Raw genomic sequence first — 14,225 nt, 5'->3', positions numbered from 1 at the left:
CCACCTCCCTCCCTGTACCATCCCTCTGGGTCATCCCAGTGCACCAGCCCCAAGAATCCTGTATCCTGCATCAAACCTGGACTGGCAATTCATTTCTTATATGATATTATACATGTTTCAATGCCATTCTCCCAAATCATCCCACCCTCTCCCTCTCCCTCTCCCACAGAGTCCAAAAGACTGTTCTATACATCTGTGTCTCTTTAGGTGTCTCGCATACAGGCTACCATTCTATGAAGTGAAAGAATGACTACTATGAATCCAGCTCATTCTCAGAGCAATCAGATTTAGGAAAGGGTACATTAGGAAGTTAAAAATCTTGAAACTGATCTCCTTAAAAGTGTGCGTGAAGTCTCCAAGAGCTACAGTTGTACATTGAAGGTGGGTTTTTTTCCCCACAAATTTTAAACTTCTTATTTTGTAATGGGGTATAGCCGAGTAACAGTGTTGTGATAGTTTCAGGTGAACAGCAAAGGGCTCAGCCATACATATATGTGTATCCTGCTGCTGCTGCTGCTAAGTCGCTTCAGTCATGTCCGACTCTGTGCAACCCCATAGATGGCAGCCCACCAGGCTCCCCCGTCCCTGGGATTCTCCAGGCAAGAACACTGGAGTGGGTTGCCATTTCCTTCTCCAATGCATGAAAGTGAAAAGTGAAAGTGAAGTCGCTCAGTCGTGTCCAACTCTTCGCGACCCCATGGACTGCAGCCAACCAGGCTCCTCCGTCCATGGGATTTTCCAGGCAAGAGTACTGGAGTGGGGTGTCATTGCCTTCTCCGATATGTGTATCCATTCTACCCCAAATTCCACGCCCCCCCATCCAGGCTGGCATAAAACATTGAGTAGAGTTCCATGTGTGATACAGTAGGTCCTTGTTGGTTATCCATTTTGAATATAGCAGTGTGTATTTTGAAGGTTTTGAGTTCACCTCCATTTCTGAGCATTCTTAAGTCTCTAAAAAGCTTATAGGAAATAAGGTCGAGTTGACATTTAATGCACACCTCGCAGGAAATGGTGATGATTCAGCCAGTAGCACCCATTCCTCTGACAGAGCTGAATGAACCATAAGGTGCTTGATACTGAGAAATGTCGAGCAGTTGCATGTAGGTACTGTCCTTTGGATGAGTCAAAAGATTTATGGTATTTATTTCTTTTCAAAGAATCTATATAACTCTTTATGAATAATGGCACTATTAATTCAGTAGTTGAGAAAATTAATAAAGTGATAACACCTCCTTTCTCTGGCATATTTGAAGAATGAGTTTTTCCAGGTAAAAGTATTGTCAAGATAATTAAAACATAATTTCAAGACCACAAAGTTAGAAAAACAAGTTCAACATTTTTGATAAAAAGTTTTCTGAAATGAATAATATTTTCTGTTACCTTCGTAAATTAAAACTGTGGGCCTGAAATTGTACTTTTTGTAATTACTCAGTTGTGAGTGTTAAAAAGTAGAGCATACCCAGAGAGTGAGCTGGGCACTGCTGGTGGAGCAAAGTGATATGGTATGGTCCAAACCCACTGGACAGTGATGGGGTAGCAGTAGGGGCAGTTGAAAGAGGCATACTGGTGCCATAAAAAGGCAAAAGACTTAATGATCTGCAGGGAAACCAGAGTTATTTGGTACCATAAAATCTAGTTGAGAGTCACAAGTGTAAGATCGAACTGGAGGGAACAGGTGAGAAACCAGGCCTGAGACATTGACCCAGATCAGGTAAACTTTGCCCTATAAGAGTTGGCATTCAGGGCAGAAGCTTGCAGAAGTGTGAACCTGAGGCTCCTGTGTATTCCTCTCTGCTCCCCTACTTTTATATCTTTCTATTACCATTTTGTCCTTTGCTATTGTGACTTTTAAACACAATCTTCTTTCCTACTTCAGGGTCCTTGAAAGCCATTAACATCCTCTTCTGTAGTCACAACCCCTAGCCAGTCTATGATGTTACATAGAAGCACTTAAGGAACATGTAGCCCCTTTATTAGGCCTGTAACAACAGAAGGGCAGGGTAACACTGTCAATTATGCAAATAAGTTTTTCACTTCAATTGCACATACAAATATCAGTACATTGGTGAACACAAAAGGGATCTTTACCCCAACCTCAAGCCCCTTAATGCAGAAACAACCTTAAAGAGGCCTGAGGATTGGCTTACTGAACAGCTTTGTCCATAGTCCCAATGGGTTTTTCTTGTCTCACTCTTAATTTCAGGGGGTCAACCCATGCAGTTGCCTCCTTTTTGGTTGTCTAGAGAAGGAGTTGAGAGGAGGAAGTCACTTACCTAACCAAACATCTATTAAACAATTAGACTTTCATTCTACCATGAATTGATATATTGTTTCAAAGTGTAAGTAATAAATAAGTGTTAGTCGTTTCGTCGTGTCCAACTCTTTGAGACCCTATGGACCATAGCCTGCCAGGCGCGTCTGTCCATGGGATTCTCCAGGCAAGAATACTGAAGTGGATTGCCATTCCATTCTTCAAGGGATCTTCTTGACCCAGGGATCGAACCCAGGTCTCCTGCATTGCAGGCAGATTCATTATCGTCTGAGCCACTGAGGAAGCCTGTTTCTTTTTTTTTAATTTAATTTAATTTAATTTTTTTAACTTTACAATATTGTATTGATTTTGCCATGTATCAACATGCATCCGCCACAGGTATACACATGTTCCCCATCCTGAACCCTCCTCCCTCCTCCCTCCCCGTACCATCCCTCTGGGTTGTCCCAGTGCACCAGCCCCAAGCATCCAGTATCGTGCATCGAACCTGGACTGGCAACTCGTTTCATATATGATATTATACATGTTTCAATGCCATTCTCCGAAATCATCCCACTCTCTCCCTCTCCCACGCACCTATGGACATCTTATCTTTGACAAAAGAGGCAAGAATATACAATGGATTAAAGACAATCTCTTTAACAAGTGGTGCTGGGAAAACTGGTTAACCACTCGTAAAAGAATGAAAATAGAACACTTTCTAACACCATACACAAAAATAAACTCAAAATGGATTAAAGATCTAAATGTAAGACCAGAAACTATAAAACTCCTAGAGGAGAACATAGGCAAAACACTCTCTGACATTCATCACAGCAGGATCCTCTATGACCCACCTCCCAGAATATTGGAAATAAAAGCAAAAATAAACAAATGGGACCTAATTAAACTTAAAAGCTTCTGCACAACAAAGGAAACTATAAGCAAGGTGAAAAGACAGCCTTCAGAATGGGAGAAAATAATAGCAAATGAAGCAACTGACAAACAACTAATCTCAAAAATATACAAGCAACTCCTACAGCTCAATTCCAGAAAAATAAACGACCCAATCAAAAAATGGGCCAAAGAACTAAATAGACATTTCTCCAAAGAAGACATACAGATGGCTAACAAACACATGAAAAGATGCTCAACATCACTCGTTATCAGAGAAATGCAAATCAAAACCACTATGAGGTACCATTTCACGCCAGTCAGAATGGCTGCGATCCAAAAGTCTACAAGCAATAAATGCTGGAGAGGGTGTGGAGAAAAGGGAACCCTCTTACACTGTTGGTGGGAATGCAAATTAGTACAGCCACTATGGAGAACAGTGTGGAGATTCCTTAAAAAACTGGAAATAGAACTGCCTTATGATCCAGCAATCCCACTGCTGGGCATACGCACCGAGGAAACCAGAATTGAAAGAGACACGTGTACCCCAATGTTCATCGCAGCACTGTTTATAATAGCCAGGACATGGAAGCAACCTAGATGTCCATCAGCAGATGAATGGATAAGAAAGCGGTGGTACATGTACACAATGGAGTATTACTCAGCCATTAAAAAGAATACATTTGGATCAGTTCTAATGAGGGAAGCCTGTTTCTAAGCATAACCCTTGTTATTTGCTTAAGGAAAAAGAAGCCCTCCTGTTTTATTTTATATTTGTATTGCGGTTTCTACAGGCCCTCTTCTGTCATCTTGGATTTACTGGTTACTGCCCAAGGAGGAGGGTGGATATGTGTCTTGCCCCAGGCAGACAGTGAGGAGGGATCCAGTCACACTTTAGTCACTGTAGTAAGATAAGCCCTCTCAAATGGGGATACCTGTTTTCCACCAAGGTGTAGAGAAAGACTGGGCTATACCACTGTTTCCTAGCTACCAACAATCATGCAGATATGTACAAATATCTGCCCTGAGCGTATCCATGAATTAGGGGACTTCCTCTGACTTCAGTGGGTAGCTGTTGTCATCTTCTCTCTTTCAAAAACAGTTCATCCCAACAACCATCAGTCTGCCCATCCTTTCATGATATTGATTTCCTTATTCAATACAGAACTGCTAGATTTTTATGGCACAAATTTTAAGCCTCCCAAAGTAAGAGAGTTCCAGAAAAACATCTATTTCTGCTTTATTGACTATGCCAAAGCCTTTGACTGTGTGGATCACAATAAATTGTGGAAAATTCTTAAACAGATGGGAATACCAGACCACCTGACCTGCCTCTTGAGAAACCTATATGCAGGTCAAGAGACAACAGTAAGAACTGGACATGGAACAACAGACTGGTTCCAAATAGGAAAAGGAGTACGTCAAGGCTGTATATTGTCACCCTGCTTATTTAACTTATATGCAGAGTACATCATGAGAAATGCTGGGCTGGAAGAAGCACAAGCTGGAATCAAGATTGCCGGGAGAAATATCAGTAACCTCAGATATGCAGATGACACCACCCTTATGGCAGAAAGTGAAGAAGAACTAAAGAGCCTCTTGATGACAGTGAAAGAGGAGAGTGAAAAAGTTGGCTTAAAGCTCAACATTCAGAAAACTAAGATCATGCATATGGTCCCATCACTTCATGGCAAATAGATGGGAAAACAGTGGAAACAGTGTCAGACTTTATTTTTCTGGGCTCCAAAATCACTGCAGATGATGATGGCAGCCATGAAATTAAAAGATGCTTACTCCTTGGAAGAAAAGTTATGACCAACCTAGACAGCATACTAAAAAGCAGAGACATTACTTTGTCCACAAAGGTCCGTCTAGTCAAGGATATGGTTTTTCCAGTGGTCATGTATGGATGTGAGAGCGGACTATAAAGAAAGCTGAGCACTGATGAATTGATGCTTTTGAACTGTGGTGTTGGAGAAGACTCTTGAGAGTCCCTTGGACTGCAAGGAGATCCAACCAATCCATCCTAAAGGAGATGAGTCCTGGGTGATCATTGGAAGGACTGATGTTGAAGCTGAAACTCCAGTACTTGGCCACCTGATGTGAAGAGCTGACTCATTTGAAAAGACCCTGATGTTGGGAAAGATTGAGGGGAGGAGGAGAAGGGGATGACAGAGGATGAGACAGTTGAATGGCATCACCGACTCAATGGACATGGGTTTGGGTGGACTCCAGGAGTTGGTGATGGACAGGGAGACTTGGCGTGCTGCGGTTCATGGGGTCACAAAGAGTCGGACACCACCGAGCAACTGAACTGAACTGAAATCAGGTCTACTTAATGAGATTTGCATATTTAGTGGTACCTTCAAAGGGATGGCTTAGGAGCTTTACACATGATAATATTCAGAGGTTCTTCCCTACTAAAGCCACTTCAAAGAAATGTGATAATCAAAGTAGAAATAGTGTACCTGCTATGCAAGCACAAATTCAAGAGTTCCCTAGTCTTCCTCTCTAATGAGATTATCTACTCTAAGCCAGGCCCATTTAAAAATGCTGGGACTGCTAAATCACTTCCCTATATAGAGGTGGTAGGTTTTCCACCTCTAATCAGAGTTAGAGAGTCACTAAGTTCCCATTTCAAGGATCAGTAGTCCATTTGTCGTTCTTCTCATTCCCCCATATATGGCATCTGAGTTCTGAGGCAAGATAGATTCCTCTAGGCCTCTTCCTTACTGGGTCAGTGTTGCTAGGCAACAGCTTAACATTTCAGGTCTTGGTCCAGATGTACTTCTTAAACTGAAAGATTCTAAGCAATCCACTTCAAGGAGTTCCTTCTATTAATAGTGGCCAGTTAGTTTATGACAATGTTTGTTGCCAATGCACAGAGAAACTGGAGATATTTTCAATCCACAATAGGCAGGTAAATTTATAGAAAAGCACAACTGCATAAGGACTACATTGTTTCCTTCCATTTTGAAATTCCCTAAAGTATACTTTTTTAAGTTGGAAAAAATCTAAATGTTGCATAATGTATTTACCCTGTGATGTAACTCAAAATATACTTACTAATTTAATATGCTGTTTTCAAGATCATGCATTTTGCACTCAATCATCCTTTTCATTCCCTTATCCAACAACCATTCGAAACTTTTACCAATGCTAGAGAAAAACTTGAAATTGTATGATTTTTAGGAAATAAACCAGATTTATTACTTGTGGGCTTACAAGACAGTTAAAAGACACCTTCCAAAATAGAAAATTTTTGAAAATAAAATATTGTGTATAATTAGCTATGTGTGTGGGTGTGTGTGTTTAGTTGTGTCTGATTCTTTGAAACCCATAGATGTTAGCCCGCCAGGCTCCTCTGTCCATGGAATTTTCCAGGCAAGAATACTGGAGTGGGTTTGCCATTCCTTCTCCAGGGGATCTTCCTGGCCCAGGCATCATACTGGCATCTCCTGCATTTGCAGGTAGATTCTTTACCACTGAGCGACCTGGGAAGCCCCAAGTCTATTTAGTACTACACTTTTCACATTTTGTGATTTTCTTTTTTGATGATCTCACTGTTTAACATGCCCCCAAATACAGTCCTAAAGTACTGTCCAGTGCTCTGAAATGCAAGAAGTCTTCAATGTACATTATAAAGAACATCTATGTTAGGTAAGCTTTGTTCAGGTTTGAATTATAGGGCTGCTGACCCTGAGTTCGATGTTAGCTAGTCAACAATATAGATTGTCTTTAAACAGAAACACACATAAGGCAAGACTATATACGGATCCACTGATGAAAATATAAGCAGAGGCTAACAAGACAAAAAAAGAAAAAATTATTAAAGCAATTAATGAATTGGATTTCACTAAAGTAAAAAACTTCTTTCAAAAGATATTGGTAAGAAAATGAAAAAAATAAGCCATAGACTAGGACAAAACACATGTCCAATAAAGGGCTAGTTTTCATACCATGTAAAGAATTCTCAGAACTCAATAATAAGAAAAAAAATAAAGCAATATAAATGGACTGAAGATTTGAACCTGGAGTAGGAAATGACAACACACTCCAATATTCTTGCCTGGGGAAGTCCCATGTGCAGAGGAACCTGGCGGGCTATAGTCCATGGAGTCACAAAAGGTCAGACACAACTTAGTGACTAAACAACAAAAACAAGAGAGATTTGAATGGATTGTTCACCAAAGATATGCATGGAAAATATCTGAAAAGTGGGTTGAGAATCACCACCAGCCCCCATTAAAATAAAGAAGTGGATACTGATTTGCAGTGAACATCCATCAATCTCATCTCCACTGTCCAAATTCCTGAAATACTAGATGATGTCCTCTCCTTTATTTTCTATTCGAACTCACTTCAATCTTCTTTCTACCTTCATTTCTTTTCTGAAACTATTCTTAGGAGGTACTGACTATTGTCAAATTCAACACTGCCTTTTAGTTCCTGTCATATTCAATCTCTGACCATTTGACACTCGTCATGCACTTCTTCCTGTATCTCTTTTGTCCTTTGATCAAGATTTTCTGGTTCTGGCCTCCTACTCCTTTCCCTTATCTCTCTGGATGTTCTCTCTGAATTCTTTTTTTCTAATTTTGCTTTTAATACTATTGATATGCTGAAATCTTCTAAATTTAGATCTACAGCTCAGACTTCTCTCTCAAGTTTACCAGTGTCTCCAACAGCCTACTAGACAGTCTTCTCCTAACATGCTGGAAGCCCCTTCAAATCAGCATGATCAGAACCAGATTCATTACTTCCCCACCCTCACTTTTGTGTGCTCAGTTAATGCTGTTATTTACTGAGTCAGCAAAATGGCCACCAGAGTCAAGCCTCATGCTCCTAAATTCTTAGCCCCACACACAGGTTGTTCATTGCACAACTCCTGTTGAGTGGGACTCCCCGGAGCTCTCACGCATTTCCTCCTCTCAGTTCTCACTGCCTTTACTTTGCCTTAGGTCTTCAGCAGCCTTTGCTCTTCCATAGCCTCCTAACTGGATTCTTTATCCTCATCCAATTCTCCATGCAGTAATTAGAAATATCTTTCTAAGATCCAACTTGATTATGTATTTCTCTGCCTAACAATCTTTGTTATCTCTGACACTTTCAGATAAAGGAAGTTGGGGTTTTGTTGTTGTTGTTGTTTGGTTTCTTTCAGCTGTGTAGCCTGACGAGCATGACAAATAGATGGGGCAATAATGGAAACAGTGTCAGACTTTATTTTCTTGGGCTCCAAAACCACGGTGGACGGTGACTGCAGCCATGAAATTAAAAGATGCTTGCTTCTTGGAAGAGAGCTATGACAAACCTAGAAAGCATATTACAAAGCAGAGATATTACTTTACTGACAAAGGTCCATAGAGTCAAAGCTATGTTTTTTCCAGCAGTCAAGTATGGATGTGAGAGCTGGATCATAAAGAAGGCTGAGCACTGAAGAATGGATGCTTTTGAACTGTGGTGCTGGAGAAGATTCTTGAGAGTCCCTTGGACTGCAAGGAGATCAAACTAGTCAATCCTAAAGGAAATCAACATTGAATATTCATTAGAAGGACTGATGTTGAAGTTGAAGCTCCAATATTTTGGCCACCTGATGCAAACAGTCAACTCACTGGAAAAGACCCTGATGCTGGGAAAGATTGAGGGCAGGAGGAGAAAGGGGTGACAGAGGATGAAGTGGTTGGATGGCATCATCAACTCAATGGACATAAGTTTGAGCAAAACTCCTGGAGATAGTGAAGGACAGGAAGGCCTGGTATGCTGCAGTCCATGAGGTCACAAAGATTTGGACACAACTGAGCAACTGAACAACAGCCTGACCAGCAACAGTCAGGTGGTGATGTGCTCCTGAGTGTGTGGAGGACGGACAGGAATATAAAGCCCATTATATTCTGCCATTGATCTAATTTTCCAGCTCAAATCCTTCAACCTACAGAAACAACTTGCCAGTCCCAAACCATTGTTCTTGGTATGTGAAATATTTTCCCATACCCTTCTTCATAGTTTATAAAATTGTTACTAGTCATTAAAACCCAGTTGACAGTCAAAGACACTCTTATTCGTGTATTCTGGTGGTCCCCAGCTCCGACTGCTCATTATAATCACCAGGAGAGGCTTTTAAAAAATATTGATGCTCAACTTCCACTTACAGAAATTCTGATTTCACTGGGTACAATAATTTTGAGCATAGGAATGTTTAAATGTTCCCCCAGAATGTTATAATGTACTAGGTACTAAAGATACAAAAACTAAAAAGACAGTATGGAGTTTCTGACTTCAAGAAATTCACTGTGGAGGAAATGAGTAAATTAGCTGTCATTTACAATAGAAAGCTGAATGAAGAGTGAAAAGATACTCATGTAGAACAAATAAGGAGGTGAGAAGAAAAGGTGTGCCACAAGGTCTCCTGGTGATGCTTGCTAGAAACCAACCAAATAATTGATAATTTTCTTAAAATTTGATCTTAGGATCCTGTTAGGGCTTTCCTGGTGGCTCAGCTGGTATAGAATCTGCCTGCAGCATGGGAGACTTGGGTTTGATCCCCGGGTTGGGAAGATCTCCTGGAGAAGGGAAAGGCTACCCACTCCAGTATTCTGGCCTGGAGAATTCCATGGACTGTATAGTCCATGAGGTTGCAAACAGTCAGACATGACTGAAAGACTTTCACTTTCGGATCCTGTTAAACCATGAATAAATAAAGCCACTGATCTATAATTTTATCATTGTAAACATGCAGTATATAAAGCAGCTGTTCTGTAGTTAATCACCATTGTATCTTTAATGCCCCAAACAATACTTGGCACATATGAGATGCTCAAAAATGCTTGTTAACTAAATGAATGGTCAATAGTAGCTTTTAAACTTTCTTTTCTTAAGAAATGGATTTATAATGGATATCAATGTTGGTTGCAAATTAAAACTAAGCATTGTATCTTTAGTGTCAAAGATTTTGATAGATTAAGCATAAATATGTGTTCTACTTCTTGGATGAGATTATTTCAAATTAAGGTGAGGGAAATAAAAAGTACTGACAAAGCAGTTCACTTTCAGTAATCTGGGTTTTCCCAAATAGTGACATAAGAGCCAGTCATTTTGAGTTGGACAGTTTTGAGTTCCTCTTCAAGAATCTGAAATGTAGGTCGGGGCTTTGTAGATATTTCCATTTGCCTCATCACTGAAAACCTGAAGTGATCGTTGACAGGCAGGCAGTGAGGAAAGAAGACATGACGCAGATACGAGGGTAGCAGCCTGGCTCTGAGGTGGAATTATGTGCTTCAAACAGGCTGTAAGGTAAAGAGATAATGACCTCTGAATACTCAAAAACAGCTACATTTCCTTTTGGAAATCCATGGGCCAAGTTGTCTTATGAGTCTGTATGATATTTCATACAGAGTTATGATAGAAGCTGAATCTGAAATATTATCTAACATCATATCGCTTTAAATGATATTATTGTGTATACTCTATTAGGTGAGTAGTTAACTCCTAACTAGGAATATTTCACAGTTTCTTTTGCCTATTATTTACAAAGAGAAGATCTACTATTGTTAACAAATCATGAAAGGGATCTTTATATTCATAAGTCATTGGGGACCTCAGTTTTTAAAAATGAAATATTGTGTGCCATTTGATGAGTTATGAGTTTTTGTTGTTTTATATGAAAGGCTCAGGTTTAATTAAACAGATAGAAATAACTGAATAATGCTGATTATTGAATAACTTAATTATTTAATAATGCATGTAACTGTTTAACTGAATAATGTAACTCCAGATATAAACTAATGGCAATATTGTTTGGAATTTCTATAATGTGCTTCTTTTGAACTCTCTGCAGATAAAGGGGATTTCTGTAAATCTAACTGGTGATAATGCATAAGGTTTTGTCTCACTTCCTCTTTCTTCATTTTGAATGCTTTTCTTTTCTGGAAGTTCTGATCTTTTTGGCTTTTCCTGAAAGACTAATATTTCTGGAGCTTGATAGACATGTGAACCTGGTCAGAAGGATTGAGGATCATGAGTTAGAGCAGAAAGAGAGTTCTGATGAGAGAGACAAGATCAGGAGGAATTATATTTCATCAAGGGTCAAAATGTCTTATGAAGGTAATTCACACTGATTTTTGGAGGGTATAAAATCCCATTCTTTTGCTTTACTCCTCCACCTTATTATACCTCCTCACACCCCAGTGACTCTTCTTTGCCCTGTTTCCTTCTCTCTTCCCATCCTTCCTCCCTTCGTTCCTTTCTTCCTAATTAAAGTTTCTCATCAAAAACAACTGCTAGAAAAAATGTTATGCCTTTTAGTATTTTATTAAAATATTACAGTTTAAACATTTTTCATATTTTTCTAGAGAGCGACAAAGAGTTTTTTCTGCTTTCAGGCATGAATCAGGTCACAATTCATTGGGACGTGGTAATAGCTCTCTACATATTCTTCAGTTGGTGTCATGGAGGTACAGTATTTTGAGTACCTATTGCTATTTTTTATTCAAATAAAATACTGAGTGTTTATTAGGTTCATGACATTATGCTTGAATCTCTGAAGAATAAAAATTATTATACTGGGAAAAATTATATGCACATAAAATTATGTGGAATGAAATGTGAGTCCAACCTCCCTCTTAATGCAAGATTCCTTTATCAAGCATCCTGACAGAGGTCTAATTCTTATATCAAAATTTCCATGAAGTGGTCTAATTCCAATATCAACATTTCCACAAAGCAGTTTATTATTTTGGTTTGGCATAATCTGTCTTTGAACATTTTTAACTTATATAACTTATCAAGCATTTGAATTTTATTCAATTCCACAAACTATTGATGATTACTCTGTATTAGGTGCTGTGCTAAGCCTTGTCTTTCCTCACAACAACTTTGTGCAGTAGTATTATGTGCTATTATGATTCTTATTTTGTAGTTCACACAAACAGCTGGCATTATGACAAAGGCATACACAGCTTTTAAGAGTGGGAGGTGGGAGATCATCAGAAGTTCAGGCAGGACAGCCATTGGCTCTTGAGAGTTTCTATAGGGCATAGCATCCTGGGCAGGCGAGAGGGACTCATTTACTATGAGATAAGCAACACCAAAGGCTTCCCATGTGGCTCAGTGGTGAAAGAATTCGCCTGTCAGTGCAGGAGATGCTAGTTCAATCCCTGGGTAGGGAAGATTCCCTGGAGGAGGCCATGATAACCCACTCCAGTATTCTTGCTTGGAGAATCCCATGGACAGAGGAGCCTGGCAGGCTACAGTCCATAGGGTTGCAAAGAGTCGTACATGACTGAGTGACTGAGCACACACACACAAGCAACATCAAGGCAGGGTTTTAGATCTTGAAGGAAGTTTTGCAAATCATGCGACTTACTCAGAATAGTGACAAAAGCAAAACTATCTTCTGTAGGTTGGGACAAACTTATATTAGACATATAGAAGTAGTCCCACCATAAGAACTAGAATCCCTCCAGCAGGATATCAGACCCTTCCAGAGTCAGACCAACGGTATCCAAGAAGGTTTTGTAGAAATAAGACATCATTTACTTTTTCCAGCTTCTGGAAATATGCGAATGATAAGTCAGACTTCTGTTTATACATGGAATTCTCCAGGCAAGAATACTGGAGTGAGTAGTCATTCCCTTCTCAAGGGCATCTTCCCGATCCAGGGTTCAAACTCAGGTCTCCTGCATTGCAGGCAGATTCTTCATCGTCTGAGCCACCAGGGAAACCTGTTTATACATCTGAGTGATTAATATGAAGCATAGAGAAATTAGACAAGTCCATATGATATGGCATTAGAGACTTTCCAGATGGTCATTAGAAATTATTCAATCTGCTGTAATATTTTTACTATCTTTTCCAAATTTTCTACTAGAATGATATTTTACCCCTTTTAAATAGCTTTGCTGAAATAAAAAAAATAAACACTATGCTTAGCATTTTTCTGACCAACATCCTCCAAATTAACATATTTTGTATGACTTATTTTAACATATTAAAAAGAGAAATTAACATACTTTTGTATGACTTATTCTTACATAATCCAAGTTGACTCCTGATGATTACTGATTGATTCCTTTTTCTGAAAAATCATCGACTTACTAATTCATTCCCAAATGTTGTGAAGCTCAGCAGTCCAGTGTTTCTGGGGTTCTTTTTTATTCTATTTTTTAAAACCAAGACAACATTTATCCGCATTTGAAGTCTTCTGACATTTTTAATATTTTCTGTGTATTCTTAAACACTACTCACGTTTCATGATAGTATTCAGATATTTTTTAAGGTGCTAAAGAAACAGTTTCTCTGAACTTGAATTGTTGACCTTCTTTAAAACAGTAGGGGCTTCCCAGGTGGTGCCAATGGTAAAGAACGCCTGCCAATGCAGGATACATAAGAGATGTATCCAGGGTTTGATTCCTGGGTTGGGAAGATACCCCAGAGGAGAGCAAGGCAAACTACCCCAGTATTCTTGCCTGGAGATATCTATGGACAGAGAAGCCTGGAAGGCTACAGTCCATGGGGTCACAAAGAGTTGGACAGTGACTCAGCATGGCAAAGAGTCAGATGCTTTCTTAAAACTTCTTTTCATGTCTTCGGCTTCAAATTCCTATTGATAATGATGGAATTATTTTTATCACTACTTCAACATTGAAATATTTATAATTTATATGTGAATGCAAACTACATAAATGGACATATTCAATTACATTTATATTATAAAAGTTAATTTTTAAGCTTTGAATTCTAAAGATAAGGACTTTTAAAATTAAATACTGGCGTTTAATTATCACTTTGATAAGGTTTTAAGATATTCTAATGCTTAGAATTTAGAATATTTAGAAAAAGCCTACAATGAATTTTCCTTGATGTGAATTTAACTTAATTGATATTGCATTACATTGTCATTTGAGTTTATGAAAATGCCTTTATTGTCTTTTGGCTATAAAAATAATACATTATTATATAATTTTTGTAACACAGAAATATTCAATTAAAAATAAAAATTAACACCCAGATATTATCATTGATAATATCTTAGTGTATCTTTAATTCATTCATCTATTTATTCTTAACATCGAGCCTATAT

At 38.9% G+C, this 14,225-nt stretch overlaps 1 protein-coding gene across 1 annotated transcript in view; it reads left to right on the top strand.

Moving 5' to 3' along the window:
* The first annotated feature begins 11,528 nt into the window (after positions 1-11,528).
* The window catches only part of IL23R (interleukin 23 receptor), a 70,681-nt gene continuing 67,984 nt past the window's right edge, over positions 11,529-14,225 (top strand). Inside the window, exon 1 of the mRNA XM_055586927.1 lies at positions 11,529-11,598. Coding sequence (XP_055442902.1) covers positions 11,529-11,598 — 70 coding nt within the window. The remainder of the gene's footprint in view (positions 11,599-14,225) is intronic.

Source organism: Bubalus kerabau, chromosome 6, assembly GCF_029407905.1.
Source record: "Bubalus kerabau isolate K-KA32 ecotype Philippines breed swamp buffalo chromosome 6, PCC_UOA_SB_1v2, whole genome shotgun sequence".
NCBI classification, from domain to species: Eukaryota; Metazoa; Chordata; class Mammalia; order Artiodactyla; family Bovidae; genus Bubalus; species Bubalus kerabau.
The sequence above is the reverse complement of the archived record's forward strand: the minus strand, read 5'-3'. Positions and strand labels throughout refer to the sequence as shown.